This window comes from Centrocercus urophasianus, unplaced genomic scaffold (genome assembly GCF_019232065.1).
Source record: "Centrocercus urophasianus isolate 14NV4802_14NV808 unplaced genomic scaffold, USGS_Curo_1.0 seq_961, whole genome shotgun sequence".
Lineage (NCBI taxonomy): Eukaryota > Metazoa > Chordata > Aves > Galliformes > Phasianidae > Centrocercus > Centrocercus urophasianus.
In genome coordinates, this window is record NW_024885601.1 from 1 (window position 1) to 21,597 (window position 21,597).

At 46.7% G+C, this 21,597-nt stretch overlaps 1 protein-coding gene and 1 long non-coding RNA gene across 2 annotated transcripts; one reads left to right on the forward strand and one right to left on the reverse strand.

Annotated features, from left to right (window-relative positions):
• Positions 1-6: 6 nt before the first annotated feature.
• LOC122171768 lies at positions 7-2,544 on the forward strand. Its single transcript, XR_006172088.1, has 2 exons — positions 7-756; positions 883-2,544. It is a non-coding gene; the product is annotated as an uncharacterized LOC122171768 (long non-coding RNA).
• Positions 2,545-3,532: 988 nt separating this feature from the next.
• On the reverse strand, positions 3,533-19,707 carry LOC122171767 (zinc finger protein 70-like). Its single transcript, XM_042839535.1, has 2 exons — positions 19,650-19,707; positions 3,533-6,908 (listed from the first exon to the last, which is right to left on the reverse strand). The coding sequence occupies exon 2, from the start codon at positions 6,869-6,871 to the stop codon at positions 5,222-5,224; it is 1,650 nt and encodes a 549-aa protein (XP_042695469.1). The 5' UTR covers positions 6,872-6,908; positions 19,650-19,707; the 3' UTR covers positions 3,533-5,221.
• Between the last annotated feature and the right edge of the window lie 1,890 nt (positions 19,708-21,597).

The window sequence follows — 21,597 nt, forward strand, 5'->3', positions numbered from 1 at the left end:
AGAGGTATAAAGGTTGTGGCACATCCTTGTCAGAACAAGCTTTTCCTCGGTGGACACTGTTTATTTTCTACAAACAATAAAGCCAAATTTCACTGGTTGGAGCATCAGAGATGCTTTTCTGATCTTAGAAGCTGGTTTGTCCAGTTTCCTCTTGCAGCTCAGATTTCTCAGCCCTCAAGGACTCTCTGGGCAACCCTGACAGCTTTCCTGAAAAAGGCTAGAGAAGGAATGATGGATGGGGGTCAGAAGTATGCCTTTCTTATCTATCCATAGTCTTGGATACCATATAATAAAGAGGACAACACCAGTGAGGTGATGGCAGTCTTGCAAGGTTATCAGCACAGCAGGACTGAGGAATGTGAAAGCTTTCTCAAAGCCTACTGCCTATCAGATACCCAGGGAGATGATTTTAGGTGGGGCACAAACCACACAAAGGGCACAGTGCAGTGTTGCAGGCACCACAGCATCACAGACAGCACAAAATGGATCAGAAAGGGATTAGTTGTGGGTTAACACAAAGTCTAAGGAAAGCCCTTCTTGGTCACTGAAATGCTGAGGTATGAGGCTGTTTGGTGTCAGATTTTCTCCCATCTCTGTTGCTGGCTGGAATTGGGATCCTGACCTGGGCTCTCCCTACAGGTTCTCCATCGTCCTGCTCTGCGCTGGTAGCGCTGCTCATCCTGATGGTGATGGTGAGCGGGGTCCTGCTGTGGCTCTACCTGAAGAGCAGGTGCACTGGAACAGGCCAAGCTGCAGGTGGGTCCCCTCACCTTAGTTCAAGGCCACTATCCCTGTACATCAACCCGCTGATGCAGCACAGGCTAGGGGTTCAGGGGTTGCCAAACCAACAGCTGTATGTTCTTACCTTTATCTGCTCTGCAGCCCTTAAATGTCCCAGGGAGCGAGGTGCCTCTGCAATGCCCTTCCAGACTGCAGGAGCCATCTACCATCCAGCTGAAGGACAATTCCACAAGGATGCTGATACAGAGACAACTGAGCTCATCAGAGAAGATGCTCTCTTGTGATGCTGGTACAATCCCTTCTGCAGAAGCAGCACTATCAGCCCACATTGTGGGGTCATCAGCCAAGCTCATTCCTCTTTTCCTCCTGCATCTCATTTTTCAGAGCAAATGCTTTTTCCCTTAAGCTTCTGCAGAACTGCAGGAAGCCCTCACATGCTTTCGAGGAGACTGCAAAGCACAGCTTATGGGCTGGACATTTATAAAACAGTCTGTACCAATGACTTATACTCAGGAGCCCCAAAACAGCTATCCAAAGTCTTCTGAAGGTTGTTTGATCCAGGTCAATTTCAGAGGCTTTCCGATGGCATGTACCAGACAGTAGGACAGCCTGGTGGCCGTGCAGCCTGACATCAAGCTGAGCAGAGTAGCAGGGAATCTGAAACAGGACTAAAACTGCTACTGCTAACAAATTAAAGGAGAAGTGTGTCCCCAACCCTTCCAGCTGTGGTGAGCATTAATGCTGTGACATGTAACGCTCTGTGCTCCTCTGCAGGGGAGCCAGCCAGGGCTGCCTGGTGCCTCCTGCATTGGGTGGCTTCCCTCAACCTAGCAAACACAGGCAAGCCCCCATTTCTTGTCTATACCAGGCACAAGATTGTATTCTTGGCTGAGCTAACAGTGTTGCCAGCAGGTCAAGAAACAACTCCTCCCCTCTATTTAGCACTGGTGAGGGTGCAACTGTAATGCTGGATCCAGTTCTGAATCTGCCAATACAAGAAAGACATGGACACACCAGAAAGAGTCTAATGGCATTCAAAAGGAAGATGTATGAACACATCCAGGTGCGTATCCACAAAGGTGCTTTCACAGACACAGAGTGCCCAATGTGAAAAAAATTCAGCTCCAGAAGACATTTAGGAAGACCAAGGATAGCATCTCAAACACAACAGATAAGTGCTTCCAAGCAATGGTCTACCGAGTGTGAGTTGTTTAGAGCACTGTCTCAAGTGTTTCAGACAGACAGAACAAACACTCTGAACGATGGCAGACAGTGCTGTCTGTGAGATCCTCAGTGACTACTGTGCCTCGTGGAATGTTAAATGGTGTCACGTTACCAAGGGGGACTGGGTACAGAGAGGGAGACAGCATGGCAACATTCTGCCTCTTTCAGTCTTGCCAGCTCAAGGCAGTATGGGTAGGTTGTGCCTGAACATGTCCAGTCCTATCTCTAACTTTGGAGGGGCTGGTTTCTTTCCAATGCTCATCAGTGCTAATCTATGTATCAGCTATATTCATTATTTACAATAGATTACAAACCATATACAGCAAAATAAATTCCTCTTGCCTTACTGCCTTCATTACTTAGCCATGTGATAAAGATCTGGAGCAGAATGCAGACAGCAGCCAGCTACACAGACATGGTATGGGTGCTGCATCTGCAAATACAGTGACTCATTAAGGGACTGAGATACATTAATCAACTGCATCTAGAGGAGGATAGTTCATGGATAAACTGTCCTTCTTAAATCAAAGTCTTGACATTAGGAGCAATAATAAAAAAATAAACCCCATGCAAACCTTCTGACTCTGGCTTCTCACTCCAGGTAACCTGTCCTTGAGATCTCACATGAAAGCAAACATGAGGTCATCCCGGGTGTTCTGCAGGATATCCAGGTGGCAGAAAACCAGAAATAATTTCCTTCAGCAGTGAGGCAATTCATTTCCCTGCTAACTACTGAACTGTTAGTCATATTGTCATCACCAGGTGATACATGAATGCAGCATATGAGAAAAACTAGTTCAAAACAGGTGTCTGATAATAGCCATTCTGGAGATTAAATCACCAGAAAAAAAATATCTTTCTGAGTTCCCTTGAGAGCACAGAGCAGTGAGCACCAAATCAGTGACACCTGAGATGTTTTCATTGACCCCAGATACTGGCATTTGGGATAGTCTGTAAGAAAAAAAGGAGCTGGATACCCCAGCTCATCTTTAACGGCCTTAGCAGTTAATTCAACTTCAGGTCTCCACTGACTGCTAGTAAGGCTTGACGTGCTTGATTCAGCTCCACCTACCCAGGCAGCAAGTGGCAGTGGAGTTATTTTTAGGTATCTGACGCAGAAGGGATCTGGCATATAATGCAGTTACAGATGCAGAAACATTACAGGCAGCTCCACAGCATGTGCACTCTGATGCAGGTGCCACAAGAAGAGGCTGTAATGGGACATCTGGGCTGAATCCTGGGGAAACGTGGATACAGCATAAAGATATGGGGTCTGCACTGGCTCTTCATGAGCATCTATTCCTAGGAAGATGTGTCCCCACTTTAATGCAACAACTGGGTGCAGGTTGTTGGAGCAAGTCTCATCTTTGTCCTCCAATCTCCACCTCAGTACTTGGAAAATGCACAGGTGATCTGGGTTGTGAATGCTGATGTGTAAAGCACTGAGTATGTTGCACACAGGCTTAGTGTGCAACTGGTGAACTAGCCACCAGGATCACCTAAAAACCCCACAAGCAAGCAGGGATTTAAAAATGGCCTCAAACCAACAATGATACAAGAGACAGCATTAAATAACCATCCTTTAATTAGTGTGCAGAGTGCTGAGGAGTGTACACCTGCTTTCAAACCGTACAAAATGGGGACAGGGTAGGACTGGGACCATGAGGAGTCTGAGGGTTGGCACCTCCAGTCCCACAGACCCAGTGTGCAAGAAGGTGACCGTGACACCAGGTCCCTCCAAAGCGGCTCAGATGTGAGGACGGGACTCTGATGGTGCCCCAGGGGACTTGGGTCTTGCTTTTACAAGAAAAGGTCTACATGCCACCCTCTGCCCAGCAGCAGCTATCAGTCAAAGAGAACAAATTCAGATTTCAGCAGCAGCTCAGGTGGCTCTAGATCTGGTGCTGCCACTAGGGATGCACTGTATGGAAACAAAGAGGACCCAAGGCTGGTTTTCTGCTCTCCGCTTCCTCATACAGATCCTGCAAACAATTTGTGTATCCCCCCTTTTCTGCTTTCTAACAGCCTCACAAGCACCATGGCACAGAAAAGAGGGTAAGTCTTTCCAACTTGAGATGCCAGGCTTTTTCCTCCAGAGTGGGAGAGGTGAGGTGGCTATTGTGTGGCTCAGCACCTCTCCCCCATCAACTCCATCAGCATTCCACCAGCGACATAATAGGGACCAGCACCCCCTCTTCCCTACTCTGGCTCCCCACGGTCACCCAAATCTTCCCTTGTGCCTCGAGGCCAAATCTTAAGAACACACAACTTGCAGCCAGTGGAATGCTGGAACACTGGAAGCAGCCTTCTGTACCAGCAAAATGCCAGCGTGGACCCTGCACAGCAGGGGAAAGGGCGTTATCGTCATCAACCAGATCATCAGCAGCAGAGTGAAATATGGACGGGACATTTACGCTCTAAAAGAAATGTGAGGTGCTCAAGCATTGCTGTTCCCAATCATACTTTACACCAATGCACTTATTCTCCTCAAAAATTGACAGCTCTGTCTCCTTCTGCTGCAAGACTCAGTGTACCCCTACAATAAGGGGATATCCAGGAGCTCCCAGCCCATGTCTTGCACTCAAGGAGAACAGCAATGTAACTCCAAGCTTAATGCAGACATGCTGATGGGGCCTGTTGCAGGGCAAGGCTGAGTTATGGGAACTTACAGGGATGACTGGGCAGCTCTTCTTGAAACACTGAGGAGAAGAGAAGCATTCCTTAGTATCAGCTAAATACAGGACTTCCTACAGTGCTGTCAGAGCTCTGGATATCATCTCTCAGCTGCACTGCAGCCTTGGTCAAAGCAGCTTGCCTCTGCAAGCCACTATAGCACAAGACTCACAGTACCACAAGCTTCAGCTTGTACCAGCAAGTCTGCACCAGCAAGTCTGCAGCCAGCAGTGCTTGAGAACAGCACGTTACCTTCCTGCAGGTTGGGGGACAGGAGTCTGCAGCAGCCCCAGCCTGAGGGCTCAGCGACCATCCCTGTGAGATCACTTTGTTGGAAGCAGGAGAGAGCAACGTATGTCAGGGTTTGGCAGAGAGAAGCCATGCAGCAGAGGCCCCAGTGGGATGGGGGTCAGGAGAAGACCTGCAGCAGCACCCACATTTTGGCCTCCTCTCCAGGTCCCCTACACATGGCTTGCTTGTGTAAGTGGGCCAGCCTGGGGCTGCACGCATGCTTGTAGCATGCTCACTTCTTGCTTCAGGCTTCTTGGCCTCAAAACACTCATGCTGTGCACGCTGCTCTGGTTCAGCCATCACGGTGCACGCGCTGGTGCTGCAGCAGGTTGGAGGGGTGAGCAAAGCCCTTGTCGCAGACACTGCACTTGTAGGGGGTCTCGCCTGTGTGCACCTTCTCATGCACTGCCAGGTAGGCCAAGTCCTTGAAGAACTTGTGACAGAAGCTGCATTTGTAGGGCCGCTCCTGGCTGTGCACGCGGTGGTGCTGCAGCAGCAAGGAGGGGCGGGCAAAGGCTTTCCCACACGCTTCGCATTTGTAGGGTCGCTCCCCAGTGTGCGCCCGCTCATGGATCACGAGGTAGGATGACTGCTTGAAGGCCTTCCCGCAGGTTTTGCAGACAAAGGGCCGCTCACCTGTGTGCACACGTTCATGAGAGGAAAGCGCATTGGACTGCTTGAAACCTTTTCCACAGAGCGGGCAGACGAAGGGCCGGTCACCCGTGTGCACACGCTCATGAACCTTAAGGCTGTGGCCGTAGGTGAATTTCTTACCACAGACACCGCAGACGTGGGGCTTGTCGTCGCAGTGCTGCCTCTGGTGCAGGAGGAGGGCATTGGAAGTGGGGAAATCCTTCCCACAATCTGCGCACTTGAAGGGTTTCTCGGTGCAGTGGGTCAGGGTATGACGCTGCAGCTCATAGGGTGTCTTGAAGCTCTTGTCACAGCAGGCGCAGTGGAAGGGACGTTCACCCGTATGGATGCGCCGGTGCTCCTGGAGGTTAGAAGAACGTTTGAAACGCTTCCCACAGAGCTCGCATCGGAAGGGACGCTCCTCTGTGTGCACCAAGCGGTGGCTCTTGAAGTCCGAGTGTCGCTTGAAAGAAGCCTCGCAGAGATCGCAGCGGAAAGGCCGCTCCTCATTGTGCACAACCTCATGGCTGAAGAGCTCCCAAGCACGTTTGAAGGCTTTCTCACACACACCACACTGGAAGGGTTTCTCGTCCACAATCACCTCACGGATCTCAAACTCAGTGGCCCCGCTTGCTCCACGCTTCAGGTGTGGGGGCAGCACCACTGCTGCCTCCTCCAGCTCACCCGCCGCGCTGCCCAATACCAGCTTGGCTGTGGAGTAAATGCCGTGCTCATCAATCAGCTGCACAAAATCTGGCTTGGGACGAGCATCACCGTGAAGAGGTGGCTCAGGGGAGCAAGACCGAGAAGCTTTTCCCTCCTCTTCCTCCTCTTCGCTGCTCTGTGGCAGCATGGGAGCTTCCTCCAACCCATTCTCCCCAAGGTTCTTCTTCCGTCGGAAGTCACTGGACTGGCCCCAGATCAAGCGCAGCCTCTTTCCCCTTGAAGGCCCTGGCTCTTCAGCTCTTTCTCCCTCTCCTGGAGATGTTGGGACCAGGCTTGTTTTGGGCTTCAGGTTCAGCCGGTGCTTCCTGCATGGCTGCAGCTCCTCAGGTTCCTCTCCCACCCTTTGGCCTGGGCTTTCCATGCCCTGTGGAATAAGAGAACCTCGTCCTTGCCAGCACCGTGCTGAACATCGAGGAGAACCAATCCTGTCTTGCTTCAGGGAGTCTTTTTCCATCTGTACTTGGGTTGTATCCTCCTCCGGAGTTTCTTCCTGCTCTTCATCTTCAGGTTCATCTTCAGAAATGCAGACCCGCCGCAGAGAAAAGGGAGAATCAGAAGCAGGAGAAGCTGGCTGCTCCTCCATGGCTCCAGATGCTGGATGCCAACCCCGACAGGAATATCTGCAAAAATAAGGAAAGGATAAGATGAAAGCCATCGGGGAGCAGAACTACAAAACAAGGGCTATGAAGACAGTGTGGAGGAAGGCAGGTCAGAGATAAGCCCACATGTAAGGAATACAGAGAGTCTGCAAAATCTGTCAGCCATTTCAGGTTGGCAGGCAGGTGCTAGTGGTGAACCATCAAAAATACTTCTTGGAAACCTTATAACTCATTAACCTATTATTAGACACTGAATCAGTTCACCCACACAGACCACTTGCAAGGTTACCCGTGTCTAATTGGTTGGAGCAGTGGTTGAAAGCCTCACTACTATACCTACAAGCTGGGAGTTGTACCAGCTTACCAGCAGCTGCCAGGCAGGGTATGCAAAGCTCTTCAGTCTGTGCTTGGTCTCACTGGGTGTCTGCACAACCCTGCACAGTCTGCCACGAGAAGCCACTGTTCTGGATGCATTCAGAGGATACCAACATGTGCTGGTGCCCTTAGACAAAGTCAACCATGAGTTTATCAGCTCCTGTGGATTCAACAACAACAGCTTGTCTACTTCCACAAGTTCGTCAGCCAGTTTTCAGACTTTATCTTTCTTTGTACATCTCTTTCTGGTCCTTGCTTCTCTGGGCTCCATCCAAACCCTCCACTACCTCCTGTTAAAGGAACTCAGGCAGAATGGCGTTTGTGACATCAGTGTGCGGCTCATACAGAGAGCTAGTGTCTCCAGTAAGGACAAAGTGACCTTCAGCCTCTGCAACAGCCAATGCGGCTGCCAGAGTTGGGGCTCAATGTCATTGTCTCAAAGGCTCTATCAGGAAGAAAGCCTGGGGATGCAGTCACAGACACGCAGGCTGGCTTTGCTGTCCCAATCTAGATGCCACACAGAGATCAGTTTAGACCTGACTGATAAGTCAGGGAGGAAAACAAGGATGAAACATGATCGATCTCCTTGTACAGCTGTAACAATCACACCCTGCAAGTGCATAATGAGCAGCTGTCTAAAGTGAGAAGCAATCTGCAAATAGCCAAATTTGAAAGACCCAGTTTCACCTTTGAAGTCATGAGATATCATGATAAGAGGAAGCAGTGGAGAGGATTTCAGGAGCAATCACAGGGATCGACATCCAGAGACTGTCGGTGGTGTTGAATCTGCAAGAACTGATAAACTCTGGGCACAAAGATGGAACTTCAGGCAGGGTGAGCTGTGAGCAAACACAATGTTATTAATAACAGAGTGGTTCCATTAATAGTAAGAGCTTAAATGAATAAAAAGTGCTCCAGGGAAAAGTACTTATTGTCTGCTCCTCCCACCCCTGCTGGAGCTCAAGTTACAAGAAAAAACAAAATAAAACAATTCACAACAGAGCTGAGTTTCAGTGCAAGATTTGGTTTCACTGCCACAGAGAAAGAATGATCAGCATGAAGCTTTGTCCCTCATACACACTGCAAACCAGAGTGCCATAAAAAGGGGAACTCGGGAAGAAGTGGGGGACAAATGAGACAGGAAATCCTAAAAGACAAAGTGAAGGAAATCTGGGTTAGTTTATGAAGGTAGCAAGTTGAAATTAGGAGAGAAGGTAATTGTTAATTATATGATGAAGGGAAAATAGGGACAGAGATGGGAGAAAAAGGTATTTGTTAAAGATACTATGAACAGAAAAGGGCAAAGGAGATGTGAGTTTGAGTAAATCAGATTAAGAGCAAAGGAAACCAGTGAAGAATAAAATGAGAAGAAATCTGAATCCGGACAGTCACTTGCTGAGATAGCATCTTCCCATCGGATAACACCTCCAAGGCATTTCAAATTTCTTCTTCAAAAAAAGAAGGGACATGAAGTGTGACATTAATGGGGAACGGAGCTAAGAGAAGTGCTGATTTATTCCAGGCCACCATGAATGCACTGCCACTGCTAGGCTTCAAACACACAGTTCTGGGACTGTTCACTCTTGGCAATACATGTGGATGTTCATGGTGGGAAATTTATGTGGCCACATCAAGCAGGTGGCCACACACTTTTGTTTTGGTCATGTACACAGTTAAAGTGGCTGTGGTTTTATTGAAGGGGTAAAACAAAGCACCAGGGGCAAAGTGAAAAATAGAAAGGGTTTGTTGAAGCAGAACTACTAAAGCAGAGAACCTCTAGGAAGAGTCAAGTGAGCACAGGTGAAGAAAAGCATCGAAATGCAGTTGGAGAGGTGTTCCCAATGCAGGAAGCAAGCAAAAAAAAAAAAAGTGAAAAGCACTTTTTTAGAAAATGGTGCAAAGCTGATTTTCTGTATAAGAGGTGGTGAAGAAACAGAGAGAATCATGAGGGTGGGTCAGGTGACCCATGGAACAAGAGCTTGGGCTGCTGCAGGCACTAGCCATGGGTCAAACGTGTCCCAGAACAGCTCACTGTGCCCCATGACATCATGGTGGTGGCTCTTCCCCACCAAGTGGCTGAACATGTACTCATTGCTTGGCATCAACCAAATTATTAATGCTGCCTGGGGCTGAAAACACAGCACAGGGAGTTGTATTTTATATATATATATAATATAGTGTATATACGAATTATCTATATATGTAAAATATTTGCAGTACCATATTCAGTCAACATAAATATATTTCTCAAATGGAATATATAGAGTTGCAATCAGATATTCAACTCAAAAATCTGACTGCATCTCTTTACCAGACTGTTAGAAAAATGTTCCCTGCTTCACAGCCATGCCTTATTCATGCCATTGCTTTTGGCAGTCCCCACACTTGTGAGCAGCCATTATCAAGGATGAAGCACAGGAAGAGGAACATTTCATAAAAAATCTCTGGTGAACACCTGAAAAAGAAGTTTTGTTACTTGTATACATTACACAACTATATTCAAATTTTACGAATGCTACTCCAAAAGTAGAACCTCCTGCTTTAGTATGTTGGCCCATGAAGTCAAAGGTGGATGTAGGCAAGATGGATGCAGAGGTTGAACCTTCCCACCAATATTCCATTACATGCTCTTGCCAGATGGCAGGAGAATGGCATATGACAAAGAACTGCATAAAAAGCAAAAGTGCATCACTGAATTCCTCCATGTGGAAAAAAAAATGCACCCACTGACATTCATCAAATTTTGCTGAACGTTTATGGAGACCAAATAGTGGATGCGAGGGCAGCAAGTCACTGGGTGGCAATTTTCAGCAATGACAACAGCTACGGCGGATCATCTTCGCTAGTACAGGTTTTAACAAGTATGACATGCAGGCTCTTGTTCATTGCTGGCCAAAATGCACCACTAATGGTGGTGACTGTGTTGAAAAATATTGTTCAATAGCTGAGAATTTGCTTTATCAGGTAGTTACTGTGCTCGCTGTATCTGCCACATGGACATAAGTAGGAGGCATGACTTTTGGAGCGACCTACATATAAGCATCCCAAAACAATTCCCCTTTACTCATCATGATCCAGGCAAGCCAAAAAGTTGGGTGCCCACGGGCTACTAGATGTAATCTAAAGCTAAGAAGGGATGACCAGTTTATAGCTATAATCAAGGGTATATATCAGAGAAAGAATATGTAATAGAGAAAGAAAAGAATAATTTAAGGACGTTGCTAGGACACACGTCTGAAATGGAGAATAGCTTATGTTAAAGGACAGTGCTGGATTAAGTGCAAAGCAAAACAAAGCAGTGACGGACGAAATGTTTAAGATGAATTAGCTCCCACTACAACTTGGAAGGAACAGCTGTTTTTGTTGTTGTTGTCGCTGTTGTTTTTTGTTTTCATTTTCCTCCTCAGTGCAAATGGATCATTTCAGTCCAAACTCTCCAGTATGTTCCTGTTTCCTTCAATAGCAACAGAGATCTTTCATCACAGTACTCCTAAAGGAACACCATAAGCCAGCGCGTCCCAGTCCCACCCTGGCATCAACACAATCTCCCCCTGACCTGCTCTTCTCCTCCTCGCTTTACAGCCAATACACCCCAATCAATCCCAGCATCACTCAGACCCACCCATCTCACTGCACTTCCCCATCTCATTACAACCAGTCCTTTCCTATATGTCTGAGTCCAGCCCCTGCACAAGAAAGATGTGGAACTCTTGGAGCAGGTCCAGAGGAGGCCACTAAGATGATCAGAGGGCTGGAGCACCTCTCCTATGAAAAAAGGTTGAGGGAACTGGGCGGATTTAGCTTAGAGAAGGCTCTGGAGAAACCTCATTGTGGCCTTCCAATATTTGAAGGGAGCATATAAACAGGAGGGGGTATGACTGTTTAAGAGGGTGGATAGTGATACGACAAGGGGGAATGGTTTTAAACTAAGACGGGAGGTTTAGGCTGGATATTAGGAGGAAGTTTTTCACAGAGGGTGGTGAAGCACTGGAACAGGTTGCCCAAGGAGGCTGTGGATGCCCTAATCCCTGCAGGCATTCAAGGCCAGGCTGGATGTGGCTGTGGGCAGCCTGGTCTGCTGGTTGGTGACCCTGCACACAGCAGGGGGGTTGAAACTGGATGAGCATTGTGGTCCTTTTCAACCCAGGCCATTCTATGATTCTGTGATGATTCTTGCTACAAAAAGCAACCTGTCCCAGTACTCCCCAGTGCCACTCAGTACCAAAATGGGCCCTCATCTCATTCTCATCCTCATTACAACCAGACCCTCCCAGTACTTCCCAATCTTTCCTTCATATTCCTGTGGAAAATCTCTATAATTACTTAAATGTTCCAACCTTAGTGCAGTGCTTAGCAAGGAAGCATGAACGGAAATGGCGTGCTTAGTTTGCAGTTTATAAAGGTCTGCAGAAAACCTCCAGAACTGTTTCAGTGTCTCAAGTACTGACACACTGCTTAGCTGCGAAGAAGGAACAGAAATTGTGTGCTGAATTTGCAGCCTGAATTAGGGAACCAAAAATGCTTGTCAAAGAGAGAGCAGAATACATCAGAGGATGGACAGTCCTACCCACATGTTTAGGCAAGTTCCCTTGTTGCAAGAGATGCCAAAGTGACCAACGTGACAAGGGACAGTTTCTCTGCCTTCATATCCAATGAGAGGGAAGGACACTGCCATTCCCCCCCCCATATTCGCAAATGCTGAATCCCACCTACTCCCATCTTACACACCAATTATGGATACACACATGAAACATCCCCTTTTGCAACAAACAAAAAGGATTACAACTCAGTGGCCAAGTATGCATCTGCCACCTGAATATTACCAGACCAGAGACTATGCTGGAACCAAAGGTGGTGATCCAAATCCAAATTCCTTCCCTGCCTATCTAGTCCTTCTTTCCCTCTCCACTCTCTCTCTTTTCATCTTGCATTAGAATGTAATGCAAGACATGTCATCACAGCTTATCACCGATAAGCTATAGACATATAAATACATACACACTCTGTTTTGTGTGCCTTGTGCAAAGTATAGCAGGGCAATATAAATAAAATTTAATCAATATTTAGTGTCACTTCACTTTAATTTAGCCTGAGGGAAGGGAAAAGGGGAAGCCACAGTTTGTGCAGCACTGGGAGCAGCATTAGTGGCAGCCCAACAGGAAAAATGTGGTATAACAAGCGGAGGCATTGATGTTTTAAACAGATGACCTTGGCATCAGGTCTTTCGCTTCAATCATCTGATCCCACAAAATTAATAATGTGCCACAATATCCAATTTCTGCTGTGGCATGAGGTGGGATTTCTGAAGTTATAGTGGATTTGGAAAACAATAAACCATCTCTCTCACCCACAACTGTTTACTCTGCACACACTCAACTTTTACAGTTTAACTCGAAATATGTGAAATTGCACCAATGTAAAATAAGGTCCAATTAAAGCAACTTCCCCTAAAAAAGTGAAGGAAGTGGCAGCAGTACTGTGGCTACTTACTTTCTAACTTAACAGAATTTAAAGAAACAGAATAATGATATTCTGAAGAGAAGTGACTTTTGTCTTTAGTCCGAACAGCTAAGCAAGTTGAGAAAATATATGAGGGTCATCCTGTGCCACCTGGAAGATCTTTTAATTTACTAGAAGCAATTCTAAAGAGGACTGACTGCTCTCTATAAAGGAGTTGCACAGAAACAGAAAATCATATGCCTATCTAACAGGAATAAAAATATATTGTTAATTGAAGAACACTCTAGATGCCACATACCTCATGTTTGTGGGGAATCTGGTGCTAAATCACTGGCAGATGTCCTGATTATGGGTGAGGGTTTCATATGCAGTAAAGCAGCTCCCTCACTGTGAGCTACTGAGACTCAGCCCCCAGCAGCACCCCCTACAAACACACTGCAGGTACTCCAACAGCCTCAGTATAGGCTGAAATGGTGGAGAGATAATGCTGCTAAAGCACATCCTGATGAAGGGAAAAGTCTACAGTTTACATGGTAAATGGGTTATACTGACTATGTAAATGATCTGGGAGATTTTTATGCACACTCACAGAAGTGGAAGTAGTCTTTGGCTTGCTTAAGGGACAAAGTATCATAAAACCAGAAGGTGAGGACTATTCTCAAGCCTAACTACTCCTGATTAGCTGAAGGGATAATAGGTCACATTCCTTGCACAAGGAAGTGCAAAACTGAGCAATACAAGAAGGAATTAAATCACTATTTTAAACCCCATATTATCCCCAATCAAAAGGATTGGTAGAAATAGAAAATACTTTATTTCACAAAATGAGTTTAGTTTCACCTACAGAAAATGTCTGACACCACAGCTATACAAAACTGTGCTGGGCAAATTACCATCTCCTTATGCTATGCTTGTGACTTTTAACTAAATCCTGCAGTCCACTTACCTGAACAGTAGTGGTACTAAGCATAAAATTAAGGTATAAGGAATTTATCCTTCTTTTTAATGGGATAACCTGTTTGGAATTCTTCACCAAAGTGATTCTCTGTTTTCTTTTACAGCATCCTGCAGCATGACAAATAGAAAAGCCGTGCTCATACTGCCATTCCAGTCACTAATGTCACCAGCACTGTCCCAAAGCCTGAGTTCTGTAGTTTGGTGTGCAAGGAGCTCACATGCACACAAACACAAGACAATTATTTCATTTCTGCAGAGATGAGTGCTAAGTGGTTCATCTACAAGGCTAGTGTGTCTTTGCTGTAGTACTGATTTCTTTTGTGGGACACAGAGTCACCTCAACTGACTCTACTGATAGCATTTACCTGCTAATTTTGATTTCAATTTCAAGTGGTAGTGCTTTCTACTATCGATTCCATTTAGAATCACAAAAGTTGGAAAAGTGCTCTAAGATATCTACTCCAGCTGTAAATCCAACACCACCATGCCCACTAACCCTTGTCTCTGAGTACCGTATCTACCTTACTAATGCAAGTAATTCTATGATTTTATGACTCTGTGATTCTACGATCTTCTAAATGCTCTTTTAAACCAAGCCATTCTAGGATTCAGTGATTCTATAATGCAATTATACACACAATTACCAACTTTAAGTGGCCTTGCAGGGTAAAGTAAGCAAATTTTACAGGTTTCCAGGTTTCCAGGTCTGGATTCGATGCATTTCTTCCTAGCTGGGATCTAAACATCACAGATGGTCCAGTGTGGAAAAGAGACGTGACACTGCCAGCCAACATGTGTATGACATTCCTTCAGTCCAAGCGAAAGTCATCTCTGATGACCAAAGAGCATGCAGACAGAAGCCCATCACTGACACACAGATCTATCTCACTGAATTGTAAGCACCAAGCTGATGTGCCCAAATCAGAAGCGTGATGGTCCCCTTCAGATAATGAAGAGAGACAGGCAGTTACACAGAACAAATCAGTTTTTGCCTTGAATTGCTTCAGAAGTTTCTCTCTCTATTGGCTGTAAATTAAGTTACTGTCTGCCTGCCACATGTTAAGTTTCAAGATATATTCTCTCTGGGATGGAGAGAATATTTGAAGGACATAAATGGGTACTTGAAGTCAGCTTGAATCTCTGTAACATCTCAAATCAGCCTTCTCTGCCTAAGAGGTCACAGAGTTCCCATGCCACTTCATCCTCTCCCTATGATATTGCCTCTAGTCCATAAAGCTTTCTTGTTCTGGTGGTAGGGATGTTATATATTGAGGTTCTCTTGTGCAGCCAGCACCCTCCTCCAGAAGAGGTTTAGCTGCTGTCACAAATTCCTCATGCAACCTTCCCTCTGAGCCTCTTGGCAACAATCCCTCCAAGCCTTAAACCATTTCTGTGCTGCTTCTCACCTTAATCCCCCTTGTAGATAAATGACATTTCTGTCCTGCTCCTGTGAGTGTGTCTGATGCTCTGTGACGTGGTTGTATCACCATGAGCTTCACCTTGTTTCTGCTCTAATGATGAAAAGCCAGTCCCCAAACAGTGGTCAAACCACCAGCCAACCACCCCCTCAGTGTAATTGTTCAGTGTGACACCGTGTGATGTATGATTGGACCCTTTTGTCCAATTTGGATCAGTTGTCTTGGTTCTGTCCTGTCCTCTCTCCCTATGCACCCCCAACCTCTTGTCAAGGAGGTAAAGTATTTGGCATTGTATAAGCATAGTTCAATGACACCTAGAACACTGGTGTGTGACCAACATTATTGTCATCCAAAATCCACAGCACAATGTAGCCACTATGAAGAAAGTTAACTCTATCCTAGCTGACATTAGTACAGGTTGTCATCTTGCCTGCCCACAAAAACAGCTTGACGTGGCTGACCAAATTAGAGACAGTGTCAATATTGAGATGAAGACTCTAGCACCCTGCTTTGATGGGATAAAGCAATCATGCTGTGTTAATGGGTACAAAGCACAACAAATCACAATAAAAATAATAATAATCTGTGTTAGACCGCAAGTCTTGATTGGACATCCTCAGCATGGGAAATGGTGGGTGAAACAGAAATGTGTCCCTCCTCCAACACAGTTCCAGCTGTCCCCCTCCTGCCTTCCACAAATGCTTGTTGTTGCCTCAACCCCAGAAATCGCTCTGCTTTCCCTTTCTGGGAGGAGGGCTGACACACCAGATAAGCTGTGATGTCATTCAGTGACACTTGGATAGGCTGAAGAGTTGGACAGACAAGAACATTATGAGGTTTGACAAGTGCAGAGTCCTACACCCGGGCAGGAATAACAGCATACAGGCAGAAGTTAGGAGCTTAACAGTTGGAAAGGAGCTCAGCAGAGTAAGACCTGGGTGTCCTGGTGGCCATGAGTCAGCAGTGTACTCTTACACCCAAGAAGGCCGATGGCTTCCTGGGCTGCATTAGACAGAGTTTAGCTAAAAGGGCAAGGGAGGTTCCCCTTCTCCTCTACTCTTCCCTGAACTACTGCAGAGAGTCCAGCAGAGATGACTGGGGCTGGAGCACCTCACAGGGACACGACAAGGATCAACAGGCACAGACTGAATCCAGGAAGCTCCATATGAACACGAAGAAAAGATTCTTTACTTTGAGAGTGAAAGAGCACTGGAACAAATTCAACAGAGAGGTGGTGGAGTCTCCTCCTCTGGTGATATTCAAAATCTGCGTTACACTTTCATGTTCAGTATACCTTGTGGAAGCTGCATTAGCAAAAAGGCTGGTCTAGGTGATCTTTAGGGTCCCTCACAATCCCTGTGATTCTGAGTGATGCTGTGGGAGCCTCTTGCTTGCCTACCTGGCATCTCTAAGATCAGGAAAATTAACACCACCAGGAAAAAGGCTTCTTTGTGTGGTGCTGAGGGACCAAATTCCTTTTTCTAGCTACACCTAGGAACTAGTACTCTATTCCAGCCACAAAATCCCTGTGTGCCCCCATTCCCCCACTGACGGTCCAGAACCAGCTGAGCTGAGAGGACTTGTTTGCTTATCAGATTCCCAAAACAGTTCAATTTCACAATCCTACAGCCTACATCATGTAGACTACTGCTAATGGCACAAGATTCCTGGCAGAGGTTTGGCTTCTGAGCCAGGTTTGGTTGCTGAGCCAGGGGAAATGAAGGGAGGTTTTGGGATAGAGAGGAGGAGCCAGGGCTGCAGGGAATTCTCAAATACCCCGCTGCTTGGGTGCATGTCCTGCCTCCTCCCTGCAGTACTCTCTGCAATCAACATGACATTTATCCTCCTGCAAAGTCTTTGGGGTAAGTGGAGTTCTTTTCTCTTTGATTTTATCTTGGCATACCATTGCCAGTTGTTCTCTGCCATTACTGCTTTTTTTCCTATGGCACAAGGCACATGTGACATTGCAAGGAAGTGAAATGCAGCTGGAGGTGGTGTCCGCAGTGAGCTGAATCCTCCTTCTCTCGTTTAGATGCCTGCAATTAGTCATCCATATCTGACAGCTCTGTGTGGATGCTCAGATCCCCTCTCTGGAATCTCAGACATCCACAGCTGGACAGCTGGGAGCTGCCCCTACCAGTCACTTCCAAGGGCCTCATTCAGCATCTGAATGCCAACCCTTATGAGAAAACTGCACACAGCTGGGTTCCCTGCCCTTGTTTCTGTTATGTAGAGCCACAGCATCTGTAGGTTTCCATGTGTCAGAGACAGGAGCAGAACTAGAAATCGTAATAATATCTAAAAGAAAGCCAAGTGGAAAATGGACTATCCTAATGCCACTTGTCCTATCAGCAATGTTGCCCTTGCCTCAGGCTTTTAAACACTGCTTGGGACCTTGCCAGACTGCCACATTTAGGAGCAGAAACTGCTGTTTGCACTGAGCCCTTCTTTGCTGCTGACCTTCCACAATGCATACAAAGTCTCTTTCTCCTGACTTCGCAGGACAAACAGATCCTGGCAAGCTCTGCTCTCCTTTCCAGGGTTTGCTTCAGCATCTATCCAATCTCCACATGAAGCAGTAGCCACATTGCACAGGCTTCCATCTCAAAAGCAATTCTTTGCAGAACCCCATAATCAGAATTGTCCATGTTGCAATTCACCATATCTTGGATGGGAGGGGTATGCATCGTTCCACTGATTACTGCAGAAGCCTAGGTAATTTAATCAGCTTGGAGAACAACTCGCTGTTGTGAGTATGGATGAGAGGAGGAGGGAAATCTCAACTGTGCTGTTATATTTTGTCATTACTTGCCCAAATAATTATATTTTTCCCAGCACACACACCTATATATATGTGTGTGTGTGTGTGTATACTCACTTTTTCTTCCTTTATCTCTTCCTTTATCTCTTGATCCCAGAAGCTGCATGCACTGAGAAAGGGAAAACCCACTGGCAGCAGGGCTTGGAAGCCTGACAACAATGATGAGCTGTAGCATTGCTCTCAGTGTGTCATCTCTTGTCTGATGTCTTGCTTTCCTGAATCCCCATATTTTGTGAACCAATAAGACTCACAGTAACATCTTATATTTCTTCTATTCCAGCTTACCTTGCAAGAGTTCTGCTGGTAGGTCAGTATTTGTATCAGTCAGTGGAACTGTGAGTGAGCATTCACTTCTGTCATAAAATGCCACACAAAACCATGCTGTGTATAATCAAAAGATTCAAGTGTGGTACTCAGACACCTTGGTCCAAATCCTGTTACTGTGGCAAAGGATTTTCATAGAATTATTGAGGTTGTAACAGACTTCTAAGATCAGCTAGTACAACCATCAACCCATCACCAACATATTCACTATACGTGTCCTTCAGTGCCATACCCTTTTCTTGAACATCCGGGACAGTGATTCCACCCCTCCCTGTGCAGCCTATTCCAGTGCCTAACCACTCTTTCTGAGAATAAATTTTTCCTAATTTCCAACCTGAACCTCCTTTGGCACAACTCAAGGCTATTACTTCTTGCCCTATCACTACTTCCTGTGACTGATGCTCAGAATTGATGTCACTTGCACCGAGTGCATTTCATTCAATTCTTCTGTGTACCAGAAGAGTTGAATTTTTTTATATATATACATGAAATTAGCGTAAGTAAGCATCTATTTTTGGAATGTAGAGAATACATCTTTTAACAGGACAAGGGGAAATGGCCTTAAGTTGCACCAGGAGAAGTTTAGGTTGGATATTGGTGTGGGGAACCTGCTTTGGCAGGGGGGTTGGACTCGATGATCTCTGGAGGTCCCTTCCAACCCCTACAATTCTGTGATTCTGTGATACCAGGAAAAACTTCTTTACAGAAAGAGTTGTTAAGCATTGGAATGGGATGCCCAGGGTGATAGTTGAGTCACCATCCCTGGATGTGTTTAAAAATTGTTTGGATGTGATGCTCAGAGACATGACTTAGCAGAGGGTTGTAAGAGTTAGGGTAGTATGGTTAGGTCATGGTTGGACTCGATGATCTTTGAGGTCTTTTCCAACCTCAATGATTCTGTGATTCTAACAGTGACTCATATATGCCCATACAACCTCTGCATCTTGTGCTAAGTGTCACACTGGGATACAAATAAACATTTAACTGACCGCTTGCTGTCATTTCACCTCCGTTTAGCCAAGAGTGACTTTGAAATCTCACACATCCCGATCAGACGGAGCTGTGACAACCCACAGCACCAACACGGGTCCTCATCCCATCGTTACCCCCACCCCCATCTCATTACAATCATACCACCCCTGTATGTCCCACTCCCCCCCAGTATCACCACGGGCCCTCAGCTCAGCGCCATCCCCATCCCATTACAGCCAGACCGCCTCCGTACGCCCCAACCCCGCAGCAGCAACATGGACCCTCATCTCACCCCCTCCCCGTTACAACCAGACCCGCCCAGTTTCTACCTAATATCAACACTGCCCCTCTCACCTCACTGCTCCCACCCCGACGTTACAACCAGACCCTCCCAGTATAAATTTTATAGTTTAAAGCCGTTCCCTCAGGACTCACCCGGGGCCACCCCAGCCGGGCCCCTCCGCCGCCCCCCCCTCACATCCGCCCGGCGCCGCTGTACGGCGCCTTCTCCCCCGTGCCAACTTCCGGCCGCGCTGCGCCGAGCGTGACGCTACTTCCGGTAGCAGAGAGCGTAACGTAACGTGAACCGATGTGGGTAGGGCGCATGCGTACCACTTGTGCGGTACGCGGGGCTGCGCATGCGCAAATAGCGGGCTGGCGGGGCGGGAGCAAAGCGGTGAACCTCAGCAGCTGCCGTGTTGTGCCTTCCTGTCCTTTCACTGACTTTTTTTCTCTTTCTTTAGCCACATTGTTCTTCTATCATTCCTGATCCAACTTTGCTTTGCGTGGCTGAGCGTGGCTTTGTGATTTGGAGACCTTGTGGGACTGGAATGGCCCCCAGAGGAGGAGTAAGGCACCGCGAAAGGGATTTCTTTCGATCCCTACGTGGTGCTGAGTCAGCAGGCTGAACGCAGGATCTGGAGGCTGTTAGAAAGCCTCCAAGAACCATGCTGGAAGTTGTAGACCATGAGGTCTCTGTTAGGCTCCCCTTCTTTGAGCCAAGCAAACCAAGACACCTCAATGGCTCCTTGTACTTCTCCAGACCCTTCCCCAACTTCATAGCCCACCTTTGAGCACTCTTTAACAGTTTTATATCCCTATATGGTGGAAACCAAAACAGTACAAACAGTGCTTGAGGTGAGGCTGCACCTCTGTGGGGCATCCACAGCTTCTCCGGACAGCCTGATCCTGTGCCTCATAAATAAAGAATTTGCTCCTAATATCTAACCAAAATTTCCCTTCTTTTACTTAAAATCACAGAATCACAAGGTTGGAAACGACCTGCAAGATCATCTAGTCCAACCACCCTCCCATTCCTGTTAGTACCACAAGCTACTAAACCATATCTCGTAGCTCCTCATCCGGGCGCCTCTTGAACACTGCCGGGGACAGCGACTCCACAATTCCTCCTTGCCCTAGACAAAAATCCATTCCAAACCCATTCCTCTTTGCCCTAGACAAAAAGTTCCTTTCGGTCTTAAACCTGTAATTTTGTGATCCCAGACACTACAGCAAGAAGTGTGGTGGGAGCTTATAGAGTCTCCTTTTTCTGAGTAAATAAGCCTTGAAGAACCATGGCGTCTGTCCAGCCCTCTCCTCTCCTCTCCTCTCCTCCCCTCCCCTCCCCTCCCTTCCCCTCGTTTCCCCTCGTTTCCCCTCGTTTCCCCAGAAGTGAGAGAAGTTGATGAGACAATCCAGCCCTCTATTAACCATAGATACCCTAAGGAGCTTGGTCCGAGGGGGAATTCTCTAAATCCCAGTCACGTCCCATAGGATGTGCTGGTGGCTGGGAAATCCCAGGGCATCTCAGCCTGCTATGGCTGGAGTTTCCTGGGTCTGCCCTGCTCTGCACTGAGCATCCAATCGCACTCAGGGCAGGCAGACAGGGTGAAGCAGGAGGTGTTGCCCAAACTGTGAAATGCACCCTGCACTGCTTCTGGTGGGCACAGAGTTAATTTCCTCCCCAGCAGTTCTGTCATGCTAGTGTTTGGATTTATGATGAAAACAATGAAATGAAAGCACTCAGATGCCGTTGTTGCACAGCGGTGCTTGCACAGAGCCAAGGACTCTTCAACCTCTGATACTGCAGGAACTGGGTGGGACAGGTGACCCCAAATGGTTCAAGGAGGTATTCTATACTATGATGAGCTCAGCAATGAAGGATGAAGAAAAGAAGGAAGGGAGGAACATTTAAAATTACGGTGTTTGTCTTCTCCATTAACCATTATGCAGGATGGAAATAACTGAAAATCTGCCTGCTGATGAGAAGGAATGAAGTAATTCCATATTGTGCTTTGCTTGCACAAAGCAGCTTTGGCTTTACCTGCTAACTTCTATTTCAGCTGGCAAGTTTTCTTGCCCATTCCTACTCATTTCTCTTCCC

Bases quoted from the DNA above. Each gene is read 5' to 3' on its own strand.
- LOC122171767 (XM_042839535.1), bottom strand. From the start codon at position 6,871: ATGGAGGAGCAGCCAGCTTCTCCTGCTTCTGATTCTCCCTTTTCTCTG.